This window comes from Myotis lucifugus, unplaced genomic scaffold, assembly GCF_000147115.1.
Source record: "Myotis lucifugus unplaced genomic scaffold, Myoluc2.0 scaffold_107, whole genome shotgun sequence".
NCBI classification, from domain to species: domain Eukaryota; kingdom Metazoa; phylum Chordata; class Mammalia; order Chiroptera; family Vespertilionidae; genus Myotis; species Myotis lucifugus.
This window is the reverse complement of record NW_005871155.1, coordinates 1,411,768-1,432,623: the sequence shown is the minus strand read 5'-3', so window position 1 is coordinate 1,432,623 and position 20,856 is coordinate 1,411,768. Positions and strand designations below refer to the sequence as shown.

Sequence of the window (20,856 nt, the reverse complement as noted above, 5' to 3'; positions counted from 1 at the left end):
GCCGGCCGCGCGCGCCCCCCGCCCCCCGCTCCGAGCTGGACGCCCCTCTACCCGCAAGATGTGGCACAACGTGGGGCTGACCCTGCTGATGTTCGTGGCCACCCTGCTGATCGTCCTGCTGCTGATGGTGTGCGGTGAGTGGGGCATCCGCCGTGGGGCAGTTGCACGCTGCGGTGCACGCGCCAGCTCTCCTCGTGTTGCTGACTGGCTTGTTCTGTCTGGTTAAAAAAATTAAAAAAAAAATTAAGGCGTGAATGGACAAGTGTCTGAAAATCATCTGTTGTCCAGTTACCTCTCAGGGGTGAGCTCAGCGGAGATGTACCCCTGACCTGTGACCGCCGCTGGCATCCCGGAGAGGGAGAGAGAACGGGATCCAGGTCTGGGCATCTTCACTCGGGGTTACACCAGATATTGCTTCACCGGCAGCTTCTGCTCTTGATTGCCATTCTTACCACACTCTGCCCAGATTTTAACCTTGGCCTGTATTCGAAGGTGAAGTGATTGGCTACTCCTTTTTCTTTCTTTACCGATTCTGACCCTAAAGGTAAAGACAGGTTTCGCTCCCTTCATTCAAATCAGGAATAGGATCAGAGTTGGCTTTGAAGCCCATGGGAAATTGTTTGTTTACTTGGAGTTTCAGGCTTCAACTAAATTCCAAACAGAAATGTTGAGACGAGGCAGAACTTGAAAACGCTGGCTGCGTTAAACTTCCAGGGTTGGGTAACCCGCTCTTAGTTCTGTGATAATGGTGCTGTTTTGTTTGCTGTGAGTTTTTTCCTTCTTGGAAGGACAGGACATAAACTTTCTTCTCAAGGTGCTATTAGCTCAGTTTTAGATCTTTTTGAGTTTTTTTATACTAAGTAACTGATAACCACAAATCTCTTAGCAGAGTGGCTCAACAACTGTGAAAATTTGGTAAGTATTTCAATGTCATTGAGTTTATTTTCTCATAATTGCATTGACGTATGGGTTCAGATTAATGCAATAACTGGTCAGAATTCAAAATAAATACTATAGGGTGTATTCATTACATGAAAAATGTACTAACTGAGTTGGGTTTGGAGAGGATATGTGCGTAAAGTGTGTTTGTATGTTCCTCCACGTCCTGCGTGGTTCAGGGTTCAGGATCTGGAAGAGGGGCCGCACACAAATGGAAGAGACTAGACAAGAGATAATTTGGAAATTGGGGGGCCAGGCGAGAGCACATCCCAAGAGGATGGACTCCACTTGTGCTCAGGCCTTGCCATCCCTTTTATTGAGTTTGGGATACACCTATATAGCCCCTAGGCAGGCAAGTTCCAGTAACAGGCAGACTGTCTTATCAGTAAGGATTTACATGACTATCTGGTGGGGAAGTTGCTTCAGCTACCCTTGTCTCGACTGAACAGTGGGTGCACAGCCCTAACCTTGGCCAGGGCTTCAAGGGTCACCAGCCTTCCGGGCTCCTTGTCCACACCTCTCTGCTAGAGAAGACAGACAAGAGGCGGCTTCCCACAGATATGGGTGTGTTTGTGCATATGCATATATATGTATTTGTATTTACAAACTTGTATGTATATATTTTTAATTTTCTTTTCTGATGATAAAACAATTGAAAAGACTTCCTCAATTTCCTGCTTTTGAAGTCAAGATTTTGGGCTAATTGTAGGTGTTTAGGATACTTGAAGTAAGGAAAATCAGACCTTTGTTATTTGTTTGGATATGAAGAAGGAAGAAAGCATATACTTTCTTTTCTAATTTGAAGATGCAGGCTACCTGGAGATGGCAGTGAAACATGTAGACTGCATGATATGTGGCAACACCTTTGATAGAATATTTGCCAAACTTGCCTTTGGGACATTAAATTCCTAATTGCTACAAATATCAGTCTTTCTCTTGAGACGGACTAGTAAGCCCAGGACAAGTGAAATAGGGAAACTGAGACAAATAGTTAAAAAATCTTGATGCCAAGCAGTTTGTAGACATCTAGCAAATCATGTCTTCCCTAAACCAAGGACACTTAGGAGTAAATGGTTTACACTTATCCCAAACAGAGGGTAATAGCTTAAAACACCCTACTCAGGGAGACAGATAGCGGAAATCCAATTAGTGCTATTTGCCAAACCCCACCCAAGGACAGATGCAGTTGAGACCCTCCCCTAAGACCGTCCCTAAACACCTAGCATTTTCTTTTTTTAAATTTAAATTATTTTTTATTATATTTAAATTATTTATTGTTTAAAATATTACATGTCTCCTTTTCCCCCCATTGACCTCTCCCTGGCTATTCCCACCCCCCAGCACATGCCCTCACCCCCCTACTCTCTGTGTCCATGGGTTATGCTTTATGCATGCATACAAGTCCTTTGGTTGATCTCTTACACCTCCTCCCCCTCTACCCCCCACCTCCCCTCTGAGGTTCAAAGGTCTGTTCGATGCTTCTATGTCTCTGGATCTATTTACTTTTGTTCATCAGTTTATATTGTTCATTATATTCCACAAGAGTGAGATCACGTGATATTTATCTTTCTCCAACTGGCTTATTTCACTTAGCATAATGCTCTCCAAGTCCATCCATGCTGTTGCAAATGGTAAGAGGTCCTTTTTTACAGCAGCGTAGTATTCCATTGTGTAGATGTACCACAGTTTTTTAATCCACTCATCTGCAGATGGGCACTTAGGCTATTTCCAAATCTTAGCTATTGTAAATTGTGCTGCTATGAACATAAGGGTGCAAATATTCTTTCTGATTGGTGTTTCTGATTTCTTGGGATGTACGGTATTCCTAGAAGTGGGATTATTGGGTCAAATGAGAGTCCCATTTTTAATTTTTTGAGGAAACTTTATACTGTTTTCCACAGTGGCTGCACCAATCTGCATTCCCAACAGCAGTGCACAAGGGTTCCTTTTTCTCCACATTCTTGCCAGCACTTGTCATTTGTTGATTTGTTGATGATAGCCATTCTGACAGATGTGAGATGGTATCGCATTGTTGTTTTGATTTGCATCTCTCAGATGATTAGTGACTTTGAGCACGTTTTCATATGTCCCTTGGCCTTCTGTATGTCCTCTTTTGAAAAGTGTCTGTTTAGGTCCTTTGCCCATTTTTTGATTGGGTTATCTTCCTTTTGTTAAGTTATATGAGTTCCCTATGAATTTTAGAGATTAAACTCTTATCAGATATAACATGCAAATATGTTTTCCCATGCAGTGGGCTCTCTTGTTTTGTTGATGGTTTCTTTTACTGTGCAGAAGTTTTTTATTTTGATGTAGTCCCATTTGTTTATTTCCTCCTTAGTTTCCATTGTCCTTGGAGCTGTAGTGGTAAAGATATTGCTATGACAAATGTTTGATATTTTGCTGCCTATGGGTTCTTCTAAGACTTTAATGGTTTCCCGTCTTATGTTTAAGTCCTTTATCCATTTTGAGTTTATTTTTGTGTATGATGTAAGTTGGTGGTCTAGTTTCATTTTTTTGCATGTATCTGTCCAATTTTCCCAACACCATTTATTGAAGAGACTGTCTTGACTCCATTGTTTGCCTCCTTTGTCAAATATTAATATTATGTGAGCATAATGGCTTGGGTCGATTTCTGGGTTCTCTGTTCTGTTCCTTTGGTCTGTGTGTCTGTTCTTGTGCCAGTGCCAGGCAGTTTTGAGAAGAGTGGCTTTGTAATATAGCTTGATATCTGGTATTGTGATCCCTCCAACTTTGTTCTTCTTTCTCAGGATTAGTGCAGCTATATTTTTTTATTCCACATGAATTTTTGGAGAGTTTGTTCTAGGTCTGTGAAATATGCCAATGGTATTTTAATGGGGATTGCATTGAATCTGTAGATTGCTTTGGGTAGTATGGACATTTTAATGATGTTGATTCTACCAATCCATGAACACAGTATACTGGTATTCTTCAACTTGTTTATATCTTCCTCTATCTCTTTTTTCAGTGTCCTGTAGTTTTCAGAGTACAGGTATTTTACCTCCTTAGTTAAGTTTATTCCGAGGTATCTTAATTTTTTGTTGCAATGGTATATGGGGTTATTTTTTTAGTTTCTCTTTCTGAGAGTTCATTATTTATTTATATAAAAAGCCAGCAACTGGAGCACTGTAATGACCAGAATGACCAGTCACTATGACGCCCACTGTGGCCAGCCAGCCTGCTGATCGTGGGTGGGGCTGGTGTCCAACCTCCTGCGGCCCCTCCCTCCAGCTGGCCCCGCCCCCGATTGCCCCCCCTACCCCAATAGGGGGCAGGACTGGCTGGCCAACCTCCTGCAGCCCCTTCCCCCCCGCCCAGCCCCATCCCAGATTGGCCCCCCACCCAGATTAAGGGTGGGGCCGGCCAGCCCACAGCCCCTCCCCACAGCCGGCCCCGCCCCTAATCAGCCCCACACCCCATTCAGGGGTGGGGCCTGCTGGCCAATTTCTGGCGGCCTCTCCCCCCTCATCCCCTTGGCTGGCCGAGCCCTGACTGGGCCCTGATCGGGGCGGGCTGGCTGGCCAACCTCCCGCCATCTTCTCCTCCCTACAAGCCTGGCCCCGATCCACCCCGATCAGGGCCAGGCCGGCCGGACCCCATCCACGCACGAATTTGTGCACTGGGCCTCTATATAAAAATACTGTAGATTTCTGGGGGTTAATTTTGTATCCTCCTATGTTGCCAAATTCATTTATTTAATTTAGTAGTTTTTTGATGGAGTCTTTAGGGTTTTTCTATGTACAATATCATGTCATCTGTGAATAATGACAGTTTTACTTCTTCTTTTCCAATTTGGATACCTTTTGTTTCTTCTTCTTATCTGATTGCTATGGCTAGCACTTCCAGCACAATGTTGAACAGGAGTGGTGAAAGTGGGCATCCCTGTTTTGTTCCTGTTCTTAGGGGAAATGGTTTTAGTATTTTCCTGTTGAGTATGATGTTGGCTATAGGTTTGTCATATAAGGCTTTTATTGTGTTGAGGAATGATCCCTTTTTATCTTACCCATTCAGCCATCCTTTGTCTTTTGATTGGAGTATTTAAGCCATTTACATTTAAGGTTATTATTGATAGGTACTTGTTTGTTGCCATTTTTATACTTCATGCCTGTGTTCCTTCTTCCCTTTCTATTTCTTCTTTTTTACAACAGTCTTTTTAGCATTTCTTGCATTGCTGGGTTGGTGGTAATAAACTCCCTTAGCCTTTTTTTGTCTGCGAAGCTCTTGATTTCATCTTCAATTTTGATTGGTCACAGGCTGATTCATAGCCTTGCTGGATAGAGTATTCTTGGATTCAGTCCCTTGTTTTGTATCACTTTGTGTACTTCATTCCATTCCCTTCTGGCCTCATGTGTTTCTGTTGAGAAATTATTTGATAGTCTAATGGGAGATTCCTTGTAGGTAACTTTCTGTCTCTCTCTTTCAGCCTTTAAGGTTCTTTCTTAGTTATTAACGTTTGCCATTGTAATATTGTGTCTTGGTCTGGGTCCTTTTGGGTTCATCTTGTTTGGGGCTGTCTGTGCTTGTGTGACTTTTCTTCCCCAAGTAAGGTAAATTTTCTGTCATTATTTCTTCAAATAGGTTTTCTATTCCTTGCTTCTCTTTTTTACCTTCTGGCGCACCTATTGTGCAGATGTTGCTTCGAGTCATGTTGTCCCAAATCTCTTTAAAACTTTCCTCCTGCTTTTAAATTTTTTCCCCCAATTGCTGTTCAGATTGTTTTTCTGCCCTGTCTTCTAACTCGCTGATTTGGTCTTCTGCTTCTTCTAGTCTACTTTTGAAACCTTCCATTGTGTTTTTTATTGCCACTATATCATTCTTCATTTCCTCTTGATTCTTACATATGTGGTTGATTTTCTCATCTAGCCAGTTTAGGAACTTTATGACCCTTACTGTGAATACTTTCTCTGGCATATTGCTTGCCTCCATTTCATTTAGTCCCCTTTCTGGTGATTCCTCCTTTTCTTTCCTTGGGGGTTGTTTCTTTGTCTCCCCATTTTTGCTGTCTCTTTCTGGCCCTGGGCACCCTGTTTGAGGTTTGAGAGGTTGAAGACCCTATCTGGCCAATGGTCCGGATATCGTTAGCCCAGAGGCTTTATTGTCTCTGCTCTGAGTTGTATCCCCTTCTCCCATGGATCTGGTCCCTCAGTTGTCTGCTTCAGATGCTTGGGGCGGTAGGAGCACTTGCACAGTTCCTCTTGTGTGTGACTCTCTGTGAGGACCCAGAGGCCTCTGGCATGCAATTCGCTGTGTGGTCCCAGCACTTGTGGCAGGGTGGTGCCCTAAGTCCCTCTGGCAGTACGCTTTCATCACAGTCCTGTTGCCCCTGGCTGGGCACACTGTATTGCTCTGGACTGCCCTAGCAGTGCTCTCCTGTGGCTCAGAGTGGGGTGTGTGCTTGGTTGCTCCGGGAAGCCCCAGCAGCAAGTCCTTGGGTTCAGGGTGGATCGTGCATGGGTTGCTCTGGGTCACACAGTCCTTGCTTTCCTGTGGGTGGAGTGAAGCGTGAGCTGGGTTGTTCCAGGTTGCTCCTCCCCAGTGTGGAGTGGGCGCAGGTTGCTCTGGGTCACAGTCCGTGGTCTCCTGTGGCCCAAAACACCCAACCTTTTTAAAACCCCTCAAAACGAAGATCCAGTGTGTTCTCTCCCTCCAGGAGAATCCCTAGCCTTTTGCCTCCACTCCCCTTCCTCTTGCTACACAGGCATGCACCTCCTAAACTCTAAGGGAACCCATGAGACTAGCAACCAGGGCAGCAATGGGCAGTGGCAGTTCATCCTGGGCAAACCCCCTGACTCTGTCCCAAGATTCCCCTTTTCTCTGACTTCTTAAGTGAGCCAAAGTAGTTTCATTTCCTCAGCCCTTCCTTGTTTCATTGTCCCCAGTTTTAGTAAACATTCTCTAAAATTCACCTGGACTTGTGTTGTGAAATTTTTCCTGCACAAAGTCCAGAACCCACACACTACCGGCTGGCCCTAGGCAGACCCACTCAGGGCCAGGTCCTCTTTCTAGTAACACTCTCAGCTCTCAGTAGCTATTTGACTTTGGAGAAGTAATCCAAGACTTTCTGTTGGAAGAACTAATGATGGTGGTGTAGGTGGCAGAAATTACACTGGATGTTAGACCCATGGGGTCAGAGTGGACCTGGGTTCAGCAATCTCAGTACTTGAGTTCTGGGTAGGAAATAATTCAGAGCCAAGACTCAAACTGTAATAGAACATTTATTTATAAAATCACAGAGGTTGTTATAGAGGTAAAGGAAGGACCTTTGGAGCTTGGGAGTGAGGAAGCTAATGGTAGCTTGTGTGTCAATGTGGCGGGAGGTAAAGGAGGGGGAAAGGAAAGGCCCGGCTGGCTCCCAGGAGGGAGAGCAAGCTAGGTCCTCCCTCCTAAGGGTTTTAAGGGTGGAAATTTTAGGTGAGGCCCCAGGGGAATATCTCAGCAGTTTTCCAGGTTGTCCTTTTAGGGTTGTAGTCTCCACTGATTAATTGGTTGGCATCAGGGGAGGGGGTCATTATTCAATGCAGCTGGTCTTGAGTATAACTGTGGCTGGTTTTGTTGTTTATCTGGGCCTCAAGCTAAAATACAACTGAGGCCTAAATGTTATCTCTAGGGTGGAAAGGTCAGGGGTCCAAACTGCATGACCAGCGATATGCTAGGGGAGGAAAGGCCACTCTGGGGGGTCAGGGTGGGGGAGATCCCACCCTACAATTGTCTGTTGCTAGGCAATCAGGGCTTTCCATCCCAGTGACCTTCTGTACCTGGCCCATCATCCTTGCTCTGCTCATGTTTATCTAACTGCCTACCGCAATGGGGTAGCTTCATGTTTTGACTAGGGTGGGCCTGGGGCTTGTGAAGAGGAGGGGAGGATCCACCCAGACTTGAGGGAGAAACTAGGGCCTTGTATTACTTTGCTAGGGCTGCCATAACAAAATACCACAGACATTAAACAACAGAAATTTATTTTCTCACAGTTCTGGAGGCCAGAAATCTGAGATCAAGGTGTCAGTAGGGTTAGTTTCTTCTGAGGCCTCTCTCCTTGGCTTATAGATGGCTGTGTCCTTCCTGTGTCTTCACATGGTCTTTTCTCTGTGTGTCTGTGTCCTAATCTTTTCAAATAAGGACAACAGTTATATTGGATTAGGGTCCCATCCTTATTAATTTATTTCACCTTAATTAACTCTTTAAAGGCCCTATCTCCAAATACAGAACTACAGTTGACTTTGGGGGTTAGACATCTATGACACAGGTCTGCCCCATGGAAATCATAGCAAGTTTATTTTAGAACTCTGATTGGGCTCTTTTACCCAGTGAATTGATTTTCAAATTTCAAATTCCTGGGGAGGTTTTCCTTCTACTATCTATATTGATTGTGTCTACGTTTTCAGTCTCTCATTCAGTCAAAATGTTTTGTACTCCCACCATTTACTGAAGCTGCCTTTGTCAAGGTCAGTGACAAATGGCTTCCATATTGCCAAGTCTGTGGTCACTTATTAGTCCCAATTGTACTCAACCTTTTATACAAGTGAGCATTCTTTCCATGAAACATATCTCGTGGCTTTTGTACATATACTTTCATGGTGTTCTTTCTACCTTTGTGGCTAATTATTTGTCTTTTTCTGGCTTCTCATCCCATGGAATTTTTTAAGTGTTTTTTTTTTATCACAATTTATGGTAGAAAATACATTTTATGTTATTCCTAGTACATTCATAAGTATGTAAATTATATATATATCCATCAATTTATATACATCTTTCTACCTATCATCTCTCTATGAAATAAGAATTTATTGCCCTTTCTCCTTAGATGCATGCTATTTTGTATTATCCTACCTAATAAAAGGGTAATATGCAAATTAACAGTCACTCCATCACAAAGATGGTGGTGCCCAGTCCCCTCAGCCCCTTCGGAGTCCCCGAGTCCTGGTGCGGGGGGGTGGGGGGGTGGCCGCTGAGAGCAGGCAGTGTGAGCGGCCTGGTGGAATGCTTGCTTCGTTGCTGTGGCGACGAGGCAAGCATCCCGCCCCGGCTGTGGAGGGCCTCTGGGCCATGGAGAGCCTCTGAGCAGTGGGTGCAGAGCGGCCAGGCCCCGCAGAGAGCAGGGAACCATGGGGAGTGGGCCTAAGCCATCAGGGCTCCCGGATTGGAGAGGGTTCCCCTGTGGGCTCCCAGACTGGAGAGGGTGCAGGTCGGGCTGTGGAACCCACCCCCCGTGCACGAATTTCGTGCACCGGGCCTCTAGTATTTCTATAATATACTATGTTGTAATGCAAACATATTTCTGCTTTCAACTTCTTTCCTTTCGTTCATATCTATATAATATACTAGAGGCCCGATGCACAAAATTTGTGCAAGAGTAGGCCTTCGCAGCCCCATCTGCCTTGGCCCTCGCAGCCCTAGTTTCGTCCGGAAGGTCGTTCCGCTGTTCGGCCATTTGGTCAATTTGCATATTATGCTTTTATTATTATAGATTATCTAGTCCTAGAGACTTAAATATAAACTAACTCTAACTAATGACTAAAATTAATAACTTCAGCTTTTACTTCCCTCCTCCATCCCAGGCATGTGCATCAAACTTTTTTCCATTAAAAAAGTTTTTTTTTATTGATTTGATAGAGAGAGAGAGAGAGAGAGAGAGAGAGAAAATTGATTTGTTGTTCTGCTTATTTATGTATTCATTGGTTGCTTCTAGTATGTGCTCTGACCAGGGATCAAACCCACAGCCTTGGCATATCAGGATCATGGTCTAATCAACTGAGCTGCCTGTCCAGGAAAATGTTTTTTATTTTTTTTTAATATCCCCTCTTGGAGCTCTAATAAGCATCTCAAATGTAATACAGGTGGTCCCTAACTTACAATGATGGTTCAATTTAGAATTTTTTGACTTTTTTCACTTATGATGGTTGCAAAAGCCATATGCATTCAGTAGAGACTGTACTTTAGATTTTGAATTTTGATCTTTTCCTGGGCTAGCAATATGCAGTTGGATACTCTTGTGAAGTTGGGCAGCACAGTGAGCTGCAGCTCCCAGTCAGCCACAAGAGCATGAGGGTAAAAACTGATCACAAGGGTAAACACCACTGGTACTCTACAAGTGTACTGTGTTGTGTTTTTTGGATATTGTATTTTGACATCCCATCATGTCTATAAAACGCCCATTTGTGTCTCCTGTTACTGGTAAGAAGAGGAAGGCAATTACCCTTAGCACATTTAAGGTAGCTGGGCTATGATGTTTGGTAGGTTAAGTTAATTAAATGCATTTTCAACTTACTATGTTTTTGTTGTGTGTGTGTGTGTGTGTGTGTGTGTGTGTGTATGTTTTGCATAACCCCATTGTAAGTTGAGGAGCATTTATATATCTAAAACAGAACTCTTGATTTATACCACCTGTCCCTCCTGTCCATCTCAGATGTTACCGGCAGCCAAGGATTTGGGTGTAATTCTAGGTTTTACCTTTTATTTACTTTCTATCCATCTTCCTTACAAATAGCCACTCCATCTGGAAGTCCAATTTTATCTCTTTAAAAAATCTGATATATATAGGTCGAGCACAGTGTGGGATGGCGGGGACCGCCGACTGAGGACAGCAGCCTCAGTGGCCGACAGAGTGCTTATGATTTCACGTATTTTTGCTGAATTTGTAAAAGAGGCACATCGATGATGGATTAACAAGAACGTTGAAATTCTATGCACAGTTTCAAATTGGAGCATATTGAATATGCACCCTAGTTCAGCAGCTTTGCTGCTCACTTAAATGCAGATGAATGAAGACCCCATTTGAGAAGACACCTGGCCAGCAGTCCAGAGCTGATGCAGGCCATGCTGGTGTATCTGCAAGCATGATGAAAAAAAGGACGTCCCACAAAAAACACCGGAGCAGCATGGGGCTGAGCAAACCTGTGTCCCAGCCTCGACAGAACATCGTAGGCTGCAGGATTCAGCATGGGTGGAAGGAGGGCAGTGGCCCTGTCACCCAGTAGAAAGGAACCGTTCTGGACCTGTAAACCCTTCTTTGTATCTTATAAAATACCATGGATTTGACTGTGTTGATGGACTAGAACTTAATAAAGATGAAAGAGTTTCTGCACTGGATGTCCTCCCTGATAGAGTTGCAACATCTCGAATCGGCAATGTACACTTAGCCGACACAATGATTGACAAAGCTGTAGAGCACATGTTTGAGACTGAGGATGGCTCTAAAGACGAATGGAAGGGAATGACCTTAGCACGTGCTCTTATAATGAACACATGGTTTTACATCATCTATGAGAAAGACCCTGTGTTGTACATGTACCAGCTCTTAGATGATTATAAAGAAGTTGACCTTCACATTATGCCTGATTCTAATGATTCACCTCCAGCAGAAAGGGAACCAGGAGAAGTTGTGGACAGCCTGGTAGGCAAAGGAGTGGAATATGCCAAAGAAGATGGCTCTAAAAGGACTGGCATGGTCATTCATCAAGTTGAAGCCAAACCATCTGTCTATTTCATCAAGTTTGATGATGATTTCCATATTTATGTCTATGATTTGGTGAAAACATCCTAGATTTTGTCATGAACTTTGCCAAATTTGTGGAACTATTGAATGTGTAATTTGTAGACATAAAGACTCTGCTTTCCATTTTAATGAAAGCTTCAGTGTCCCTGCGAACCCACAATCTCTGCCAGCAGAACGGGTTTTGTTTTGAATAGTACAGATTTATGTGAACACAAAGCATTTTGTGTAAGGAACTCCTTCCTCTTAAAAGAAGTCTGTCTGTTTGGAGGGGAGTTACAGGTAAAAGTTAAGCTAGTATCATTGTCAATTAAAAGTGTAATAGATTAAAAAAAAATCTGATATGTTTTCTTTTCCATGTCTGCCACCACCACCACCTTAATTTTTGGCTTGTCTTGGTTTCCTAACTAGTGTTTTTCCACTCCCTCTTTTCTTTATAACCTACGTTTCACATGCTGGTCAGACATTTTTATTCAGAAAACATTTTCTCAAAAGTTTTGAACAAGCCCGCTGGTGTGGCTCAGTGGTTGAGCATCGACCTATGAACCAGGAGGTCACAGTTTGATTCCCAGACAGGACACATGCCCTGCCCAGGTCGTGGGCTCTTACCCCTGTGGTGGGCATGCAGGAGGCATCCGACCAATGATTCTCTCTCATCATTGATGTTTCTATCTCTCCCTCTCCCTTCCTCTCTGAAATTATATATATATTAAAGGTTTGAACAAAAGAAATCAAGTTAAAAAATCAGTAGTGTTACTGGAGAGGGGAACTGGCCCTGAGTGGGCCTGCCTAGGGCCAGCAGGTAGTGTGTGGGTTCTGGAGTTCATGCAGGAAAAATTTCACATGAGTTCAGGTGAATTTTAGAGCAGCGGTCGCCAACCAGTGGTCCGCGGACTACTGGTGGTCTGTGAGGTCTGATAGGTTGGCAACTGCTGTTTTAGAGGACGTTTATTAAAGCAAGGACAATGAAACAAGGAGGACTGGGAAAATGAGCCTAGGCTGGGGTGCTTTGACTCACTAAGAAGTCAGAGAAAAGGGGGCTTTGGGGATAGAGTCAGGGGTTTGCCTGGGATGAACTGTCACTGCCCATTGTTGCCCTGGTTGCAAGCCTCATGGGTCCCTTAGAGTTTAGGAAAGGCATGCCTGTGGGGAAAGATGCTGGCATGCACCTGGAAGGGAGAGCATGTGTTAGGACCTTTGTTTTGGAGGGTTTTAAAGGCGGGGCACTTAGGGGAGGTTCTCAATAGAATATTCATCAGATTTATGCTGATGTACTAAAATGTGGTTTATTCTCTTAACTTCATCTGTCTTTGGGGGTGGTTGACAAATGGCACTAATTGGATTTCTGCTCTCTGTCTCCCTGAGTAGGGTGATTTAAGCTATTTACCTCTGGTTGGGGAGAAGTGCAAATCATTTACTCTTAAGTGTCCTTGGTTTAGGGAAGACATAATTTGCTAGATGGCTGCAAACTGCGTGGCATGTAGATTTTCTAGATGGCTGTAAACTGCTGTTTAACTATCTGTTTCATTTTCCCTGTTTGGCTTGTCCTGGCTTACTGGCCTGTCTCAATAGTACTAGGGAAAATGCAGTTCCCGTCAACTCTCAGTTTCAGTTTCCCCTAGTTAATTACTTCCATATTCCTGAATACTTGATTCATAGTTATTTCTTGATTTTTGCAGTTTTAGACATTACTAACCATGGTAAAGTCCCCATTTCTTTTTCTGCATCCCATTACTAATGATAATTTTTGGCTAACTTGATAGTCAAAATTTATATTTTGACTCTGTAAATTGTCCCTGCTGGTCAAATAGTATAGTTTGACTACACTTCCTTTCTTATATGGCTCTCTCTCTCTCTCTCTCTCTCTCTCTCTCTCGAACTCCAATTATAAGGGAAAGTTTATTTAGAAGATTGCAGAGGTAGTAGACAGGTGCTTGGAGCTTAGGAGAAAGAGGGAGAGAGATACGCCCCTTGAGGGATGAAAGAGAGAGGAGAGGCCCAGGTGTGCTCCAGCAAAGAGAGAGAGAGCACAGTGATTCTCCATTTTTCTTGAGGTTAATAATTGCATTTTTAATTTACCTTGTATTACTGTTTTGTATATACATATTATTTGTCACCCTCCCCTATGTTCCATAATCTTACACACATCCATTAGTAATATTTGCCATATGTTCAAAGAAATTGTTCCTTTCCTCCCCTGTCCCTACCTCCAACTCTCCCACCCAGTCCCAAAGCCCTTCTTCCTTCTCAACAACTTTTATTCTCTGCCTACCCTTTACCCTCTCTGCTGGAAACTGCTTTCAGATCTCATGTCACCATCTTTCTCAGTTTATACTCTTGTTTTGTTGGAGCACATTTTTCAGTAGCTTTCTAAGAAAGAATTCATGGAAAATAATTTTTTGAGCTAATGTCTGCCTGAAAATGTCTCTTTATTTATTTTATTTTCTACCTTTATACTTGATTGATAATTTGAATAGATTTCATGTTGCAAATAATTTCATCCAGAATTTTAAAATATTACTCCATTGATTTCTAGCTTCCTAGGTCTGATTTTGAGAAATGTAATGCCTTCTCTTTCTTTGTCCTTATTGCTATTCTGAAACATCATAATGATATGCTTTGGTATGTTTTTTCATTTTTCTGGTTCCTTCGATTCAGGGTTTATTCTGCATTTCTGGGAAATTTTTCTGTTATATTTTTGATAATTTTCTCCCTTCGTTTTCTTCATCCTTTCTGCAACTTCCGTTGGTTGGATGTTGGATTTCTTGGGCTAATTGTTTAACTTTATCTTTTTAGCTTTTATTTTCTACCTTACCTTCTTCCTCTCCCTTTCTTTTGGAAGATATTTGGGGTTTTATTTTCTACCTCTTAATTTTTTATTTTAGCTATCTAATTTTTAATTTTAGAGCTTTCTTGTTTTCTGATTACTCCTTTTATGGCAACTGTTCTTGCTTCATGTATGTAATATCTTATCTTCATAAACATATTAGTTATAATTGTTTTGTTTTTAATAAAAGTGTTTTTCTTTTCCTTGTATTTTTGCTTGTTTTTATCACATATTTCTTTTTGCTTGTTTACTTTGGATCTTTTTGTGATTGGAGGTTTTCTGCAAATGTCTAGTGATCTGTTTTCTGTTCATGTTTAAGGGTAAGGTAGTAAAAGATGGTGATAAATTCTCAGTGTCTGCTTTGGGCTCACTGCAGGATGATAGGGTTTCTTCTTTAGAGGAATCTTCAATTTTAAGTGCCTGGAGGTCTATTCTCTGGGTCTTCCATCTCTCCAGGAAGACATCCTCTTATTTCCCTCTTGGGTGTTGTAAACTTGGCTGCCTACAAGACAGTTCTGTAAGTGGGCTTTGAACTCCTCCTTTTTTTCTTCCCTCCCCTCCCCTCTTCCCATCTCAAGTCTTTTCTACTGGTCCTTATAGAATTTTGGCTCCAATTAGTCTCCCCCTTTCCTGCCATCCAGAGTTTTCTTTCTTTTGCTTTGATGGATCAGTTACTACTCTTAAAAATATCCCTCTGTTAATGGACAGGGCCTGGTCCCGGAGCCTGTCTACCTTGGGCCGGCCTGAAGTGTGTGGGTTCTTGACTTTATGGAGGAAAGATTTCACAATAGGAACCCAGGTAATTTTGAGAGTACATTTATTAAGGCTGGAGATGGTGAAACAAGGGAAGGCTAAGGACTCAAGAAGCAACGGGAGAGACTAGGTGGGACTGCTTTGGCTCTCTAGAAATGTTATGGGAAAGAAGTGAGCAAAGGTGGGACTGCTGTCAACTCAGTGGAAAGTCAGAGAAAAGGGGGCCTTGAGGAGCTGCTGCCCATTGCTCCCTTGGTTGCAAGTCTCATGGGGTCCCTTAGAGTTTAGGAGATTCGTGCCTAAAGTGAAGAAGAGAGGGAAGAGGAAGTACCTTTGTGCTCTTGGGAAGCATTCTGGGTCCTTTGTCTTGAGGGTTTTAAAGGCTGGGGGTTCAGGGGAGGTCTTAGGGAAGGATCTCAATAGAATATTCATCAGCTTTATGCTGATGTACCAAAATGAGATTTATTTCTTTATCTGTCCTTGGGTGTGGTTGGCAAATGGTATTATTGGATTTCTACTATGTATCTCTCTGAATAGGGTGATTTAAGCTATTTTACCCTCTGGTTGTAGAGAAGTGTAAATCATTTACTCTTAAGTGTCCTTGGTTATGGAAGATAGGATTTTTGATTTACTAGATGGCTGTAAACTGCTTAGCCATTTCACTATCTGTCTCAGTTTTCCCATTCCATTTGCCAAGGAATATTCTTAGCTTCTTACTCTCCTGCCTCAACTCCTTGCTTAAAATCTATTCTCCGATGGTTTCTCACTTCCCTCTAAATACAGTACAGCTTAAATATTTTACTATGACTTTCAAGGATCTGTGTGATGTAGCCCTCTGCTCCATGCATCTTTTCTTTTTTCTTCCCACTACTCTCAACAGCCCACCAACAGGCCGACCTTGTACTTTCCTGGGTCTTCCATTGGCTCTTCACATGGCCAGTTCCTCTCATCGTTCAGGTTTTCACATCAACTGACCACATAGGTAGTCCAGCCAGTCACTCTATCTCATTTAACCTTAGTTTTCAGAGCTCTTAGCACTCTCTGAAATAAGCAATTTCATTTGTATGTTTCCCCAGTTTTGTAAGTCTCACTTACTAATTTTTTTGTTTTGTATTTAATGTTTTTTGAGTCCTATCTAAGAAATAATTACTTACCTCAAGGTCACAAAGATTTTTCTCCTACAATTTTTTTCTAGGAGTTTTATATTTTAGGTTTTACCTATAGGTCTGCAATCTACTTTGAGATCATTTTTGTGTATGGTTTGAGTTAAGGATTGGGGTTCTTATTTTTTACATAATTACATCCAACTGTTTGTTTTGAAAGAGGCAAATTGTTGCCAAATCAATTCACTGTATATGTATAGGTTTATTTCTGGACTGTTCTGTTCCATTGACCTGTATATGTCTATTTTTATGTCAACTGTGTAGATTATATAGTGTTAATAATTTCAAAATGTTTGGGCTATTTTAGGTTCTTTGCATTTCCTTATAAACATCAGAATCAGCTTGTCAAAATTGATATATTGACTCTATAGGTCAAGTTGGAGAGAATTGACATTTAATGTTGAGGACTATGACCATATTATATCTTCATTTCTTAAAGGACTTTAATAATTTATCTTAGCAACATTTTGCATATTTTGATATGTAGTCTAGTTTTTGCACTAATTTCGTCTAATTTAACTGTAAAGGTTTCATATTTTTGATGCTATTGTAAATGGTATTCTTTTAATGTTTGCTGCTAATATGTAGAAACAAATTATTTTTCTATATTGGCAACGTATTCTGCAAAACTGCTAAATTCATTCAAATCATTGTCATGCATTCATGTATTTGCATATTGCCTTTATATCCTGCAATCTTGCCAAATTTCACTGTTCTGTAAGATTTGGGGAGGGGAGAGGAAGCAGAGAGAATTCCTTTATTTTTTGTAAATTCCACAGGATTTTTAACCCAGAGTCATGTGAACTGTAAATGAAGATTGTTGAACCTATTGTTTTTAACATCTTGTATGTCTTTTAATTTTTGCCTCATTGCACCTCCAGTACAGTTTTGAAAGAAAGGGTCATCAACAGATGGTCCTTAGCACCAATTCAGTGCCAACAGGAATCCCCAATTTTGGGTATGGTGTAAGAAGAAAACTTTATTATTCACTAGAGGCCCGGTGCACGAAATTTGTGCACTGGCTGGGGGGGTTGTCCCTCAGCCCAGCCTGCACCCTCTCTAATCTGGGGCCCCTCGGGGGATATCCGACTGCCAGTTTAGGCCCGATCCTCACAATCCAGGACTGCTGACTCCCAACCACTTGCCTGCCTGCCTGCCTGCCTGATTGCCCCTAACTGCTTCTGCCTGCCAGCCTGATCACCCCGTAACCACTCCCCTGCCAGCCTCATCAACGCCTAACTGCTCCCCTGCCAGCCCCGATCACCCCCAACTGCTGGCCCGGTCGCTCCCAACTGCCCTCCCCTGCCAGCCCTGTTGCCCCTAACTGCCCTCCCCTGCAGGCCTGGTCTCCCCCCTCCCCCCAGCTGCCCTCCCCTGCAGGCCTGGTTGCCCACAACTGTCCTCCCCTGCTAGCCATCTTGTGGTGGCCATCTTTGACCACATGGGGGCGGCCATCTTGTGCGAGGGCGTGACAGTCAATTTGCATATTACCTCTTTATTATATATAGTTATTCATTGTAAATAGCTCAATTGTGATTCAGCATGGTTGTGAGGACATCATGGCTGTGGAACAGCATGGCTGTGAGGTGACCCTAGAGTGAGGTCCCTCTCTGGCCTAGACAACTCTGCTCTGCTCTGCTCCACTTGCTCAGGTCTGGTCTGCCCCACTTTGCCCTGCCCAGTGTTGTCTGCAGACATTAGGAAAGCAATCTTCAGTCTTTGATAGAAAGGGAAAGTGAGTGTGCTCTTGGAGCCAGAAGGGCCTCTAGTTTTCAATAACAGCATTAGTAGCCTTATGTCTGGAGCCGAGGAGATAGTAACTGTGACTAACATTTGATGAGTGTTTACTATGTGCCAGGCATTCTTTTTAGCGTGTTACATGTATTAATTTTTTTGTTACCATATTGACTCTTCGAGAGTAGGTACTGTTATCTCTGTTTGATAGAAGAAGAAACTGAGACATAGATGTTAACCTTCCCAAATTGCAAGTAAGTTTTTGAGTTAGGATTCATGGCCAAGCAATGTGGTTCCAACATGCTTCTGAGATATAAGAGGTTATGGTGATAATCTAGTTGACAGATAATAAGGATTTGATCTAGGGTAGAGAATGGCACTAGGAACATACAGAAGGAAACAGATGGGAGATGGTTTATTAAGGTGGAATCTGTAGCACTGAGGGGGAGGGGCAATGTGCCCACTAGAGAGATGGGGAGAGGATACAGTCCCTAGTACATAAATATAAAATCAAAAGAAGGAGCTATAAGGTATGGATGAACAATTTGATTGTTATTTGTAATAGAGGTAATATTTGGACCCATGGGAGTGTTGTGACCCCCAAAGGGAGAAGAAAATTGACAAGAGGAGAGGTTTTAAAAGGCAACTTAAAAAATGTCTTAGAGGTTTTGGATAAAAGAGTTTTGGATGTGGAGGTATTATGGTTCCACATTGTGTTGATTCAGTAATGGTATCTCTAGTGGCTTATCTTTTGGTGTTGCCCAGTGTGTCATTAAGAACGGACAGTAGAGGGAGCAATAGAGGAAGTGTGGTAGGAATTGGAAGAGCATGGCTCTATTTTACTTAGCTTATATTGTCTTAGAAGTGAGCCTTAGCTGCCTTTAGGGTAAAATGAAAATAAGGTAATAGGATTGAAAATGGAAAAGAGCTTTATACAAATTGAGATTGATAGAGAGCCAGTTAGTTAACAATTTAGATAACAATCATGAAGGTGGGATTATGTAAAACTCCATTGGGATGATTCCACAAAGATAAGAATTTGTGATTATTCTGCCTCTAGGCTTTTGACTTAAAAAAATCTTGAGTAATGAAATCAAATTCTCATTCCCTAATTACCTTACTTTCACCATGAAAATCTAAGAAATCTGATACAATTTTTAAATTCATTGCTTTGTTTTGCCTTGCTGGCCTTCTTCAGTGGTTGTGAGTCACTTTTGAGCCTTTATTTTATCTAGAAATTGGGGATGATTCTGAGTCCAGTTAATTCAGAGGCTTAAATGGAATGTTGAATGTAAGAGCACTTTGTGAACTGTGAACTCTGTTAGAACTATTCCTCTATGTTTGTGGTGTGTTGATGGTGACGATTCATCACTCAAGTTCATTACTACCCTCCTGCTGCCAGCCTATTTATCTTGCATAGAAAAACAATGTATAGTGTAGTTCATTTTTTTGAGCCAACTCTTGGCATACACAAGTGAAGGCTCCTTTGCTTATCCCAGAATACATACCCTCTGTTACAAGCCATTTTTTCTGATATACAGTGCTTATTCAGTATGCGCTTATTAGGTGATCTGGTCAGTTGTTGTTTCATCTCTTCCCCACTGGTGCTCCATTGCTAATCCTTTCGTCCTGGAGCAAGGCACAGACTTGCCTTAATTTAAACTATAAAAAACTGCAATACTTGTCTTAACAGTCTAAATAATTAGACAGAGTATAAATTTCTGATTAATTGTGGACAGTCCTTCCCCACACCTCCACACTTCTCCTTTTTTTTCTCTCTTCCCATGTTTTCACACTAAATCCCAAGACAAGCTATAAGACACATGCCTCATAGAATAAGGACAAGTAGGGAGTTTCTGGTCTGCATATTAGGTTTGGGTGGGAGGAATTTTATGAGCCATCCTATCTAATAAAAGAGAAACATGGTAATTAGCCGTACCTCCGATACCCTTCCCATTAGCTAATCAGGGCGATATGCAAATTAACTGCCAGCCAAGATGGTGGCCAGCAGCCAGGCAGCTTGAAGCGAACAGGAGGCTTGCTTGCTTCAGTGACGGAGGAAGCCAACGTTCCCCGCCTGCCGCTGCCGGCCTCTGAGCTTGCAGTTTGAAACATTTTTACAAATATAGAAGGTAAACAAAACCCCAGAAACCTGCTTTCAGCCAGCCAGGATCTCAGAGCTGGAGTTGAAACAGTGTTTTGATTATAGAACCCAAACAAACCAGATACCTGCTTTCAGCAGCTGAGGCCTCAGAGCTGGAGCCAAGCCTCAGAGCTAAAGCTGGCCCAGAATTAAAAAAAAAGAAAAAAAGGAGCGGTTGGGAGCTTCAGTCACCCACCAGCCTGAAAACGGCCCTCAGCCGCTCACCCAGACTGGCCAGGCACCCCAGTGGGGACCCCCACCCTGAAGGGGGTGTGACCAGCTGCAAACAGCCATCAGCCCCTCACCCAGGCTGGCCAAGCACCCAAGTGCGACCCCCACCCTGATCCAGGACACCCTTCAGGGCAAACCAGCCGGCCCCCACCCGTGCACCAGGCCTCTATCCTATATAGTAAAAGGGTAATATGCCTCCCAGCACCGGGATCAGCGGAGCCTCGAGGCCTCCCGGCACCGGGATCAGCGTGACGGGGCAGCGCCCAAACCCCCTGATCGCCCTGCGGCTCTGTGTGTGACAGGGGGCGGGCCACAACCTCCCTATCCGCCCTGCTCTGTTCATGACAGGGGAAGGCGCCCCAACCCCCTGATTCTCCCTGCTCTGTGCCTGATAGGGGGGAGCTCCCCAACCCCCTGATGGCCCTGCGCTCTGTGTGTGACGGGTGAGCCGCACCTCCCCATCAGCCTGCCCTGAGTGTGACAGGGGGGAGTGCCCACCCCTGATCGCCCTGCTCTGTGTGTGACAGGTGCGGTGCCCACTCCCTGATCGTCTGCTCTG

General features: G+C 43.1%; 1 protein-coding gene and 1 pseudogene across 1 annotated transcript in view; both read left to right on the top strand.

Annotated features, from left to right (window-relative positions):
* The first annotated feature begins 14 nt into the window (after positions 1 to 14).
* SMIM13 (small integral membrane protein 13) overlaps positions 15 to 20,856 on the top strand; it is a 33,393-nt gene continuing 12,551 nt past the window's right edge. The window contains exon 1 of the mRNA XM_006092923.3: positions 15 to 134. Coding sequence (XP_006092985.1) covers positions 59 to 134 — 76 coding nt within the window. The 5' untranslated portion in view covers positions 15 to 58. The remainder of the gene's footprint in view (positions 135 to 20,856) is intronic.
* Positions 10,323 to 11,756, top strand: LOC102422797 (annotated as a pseudogene).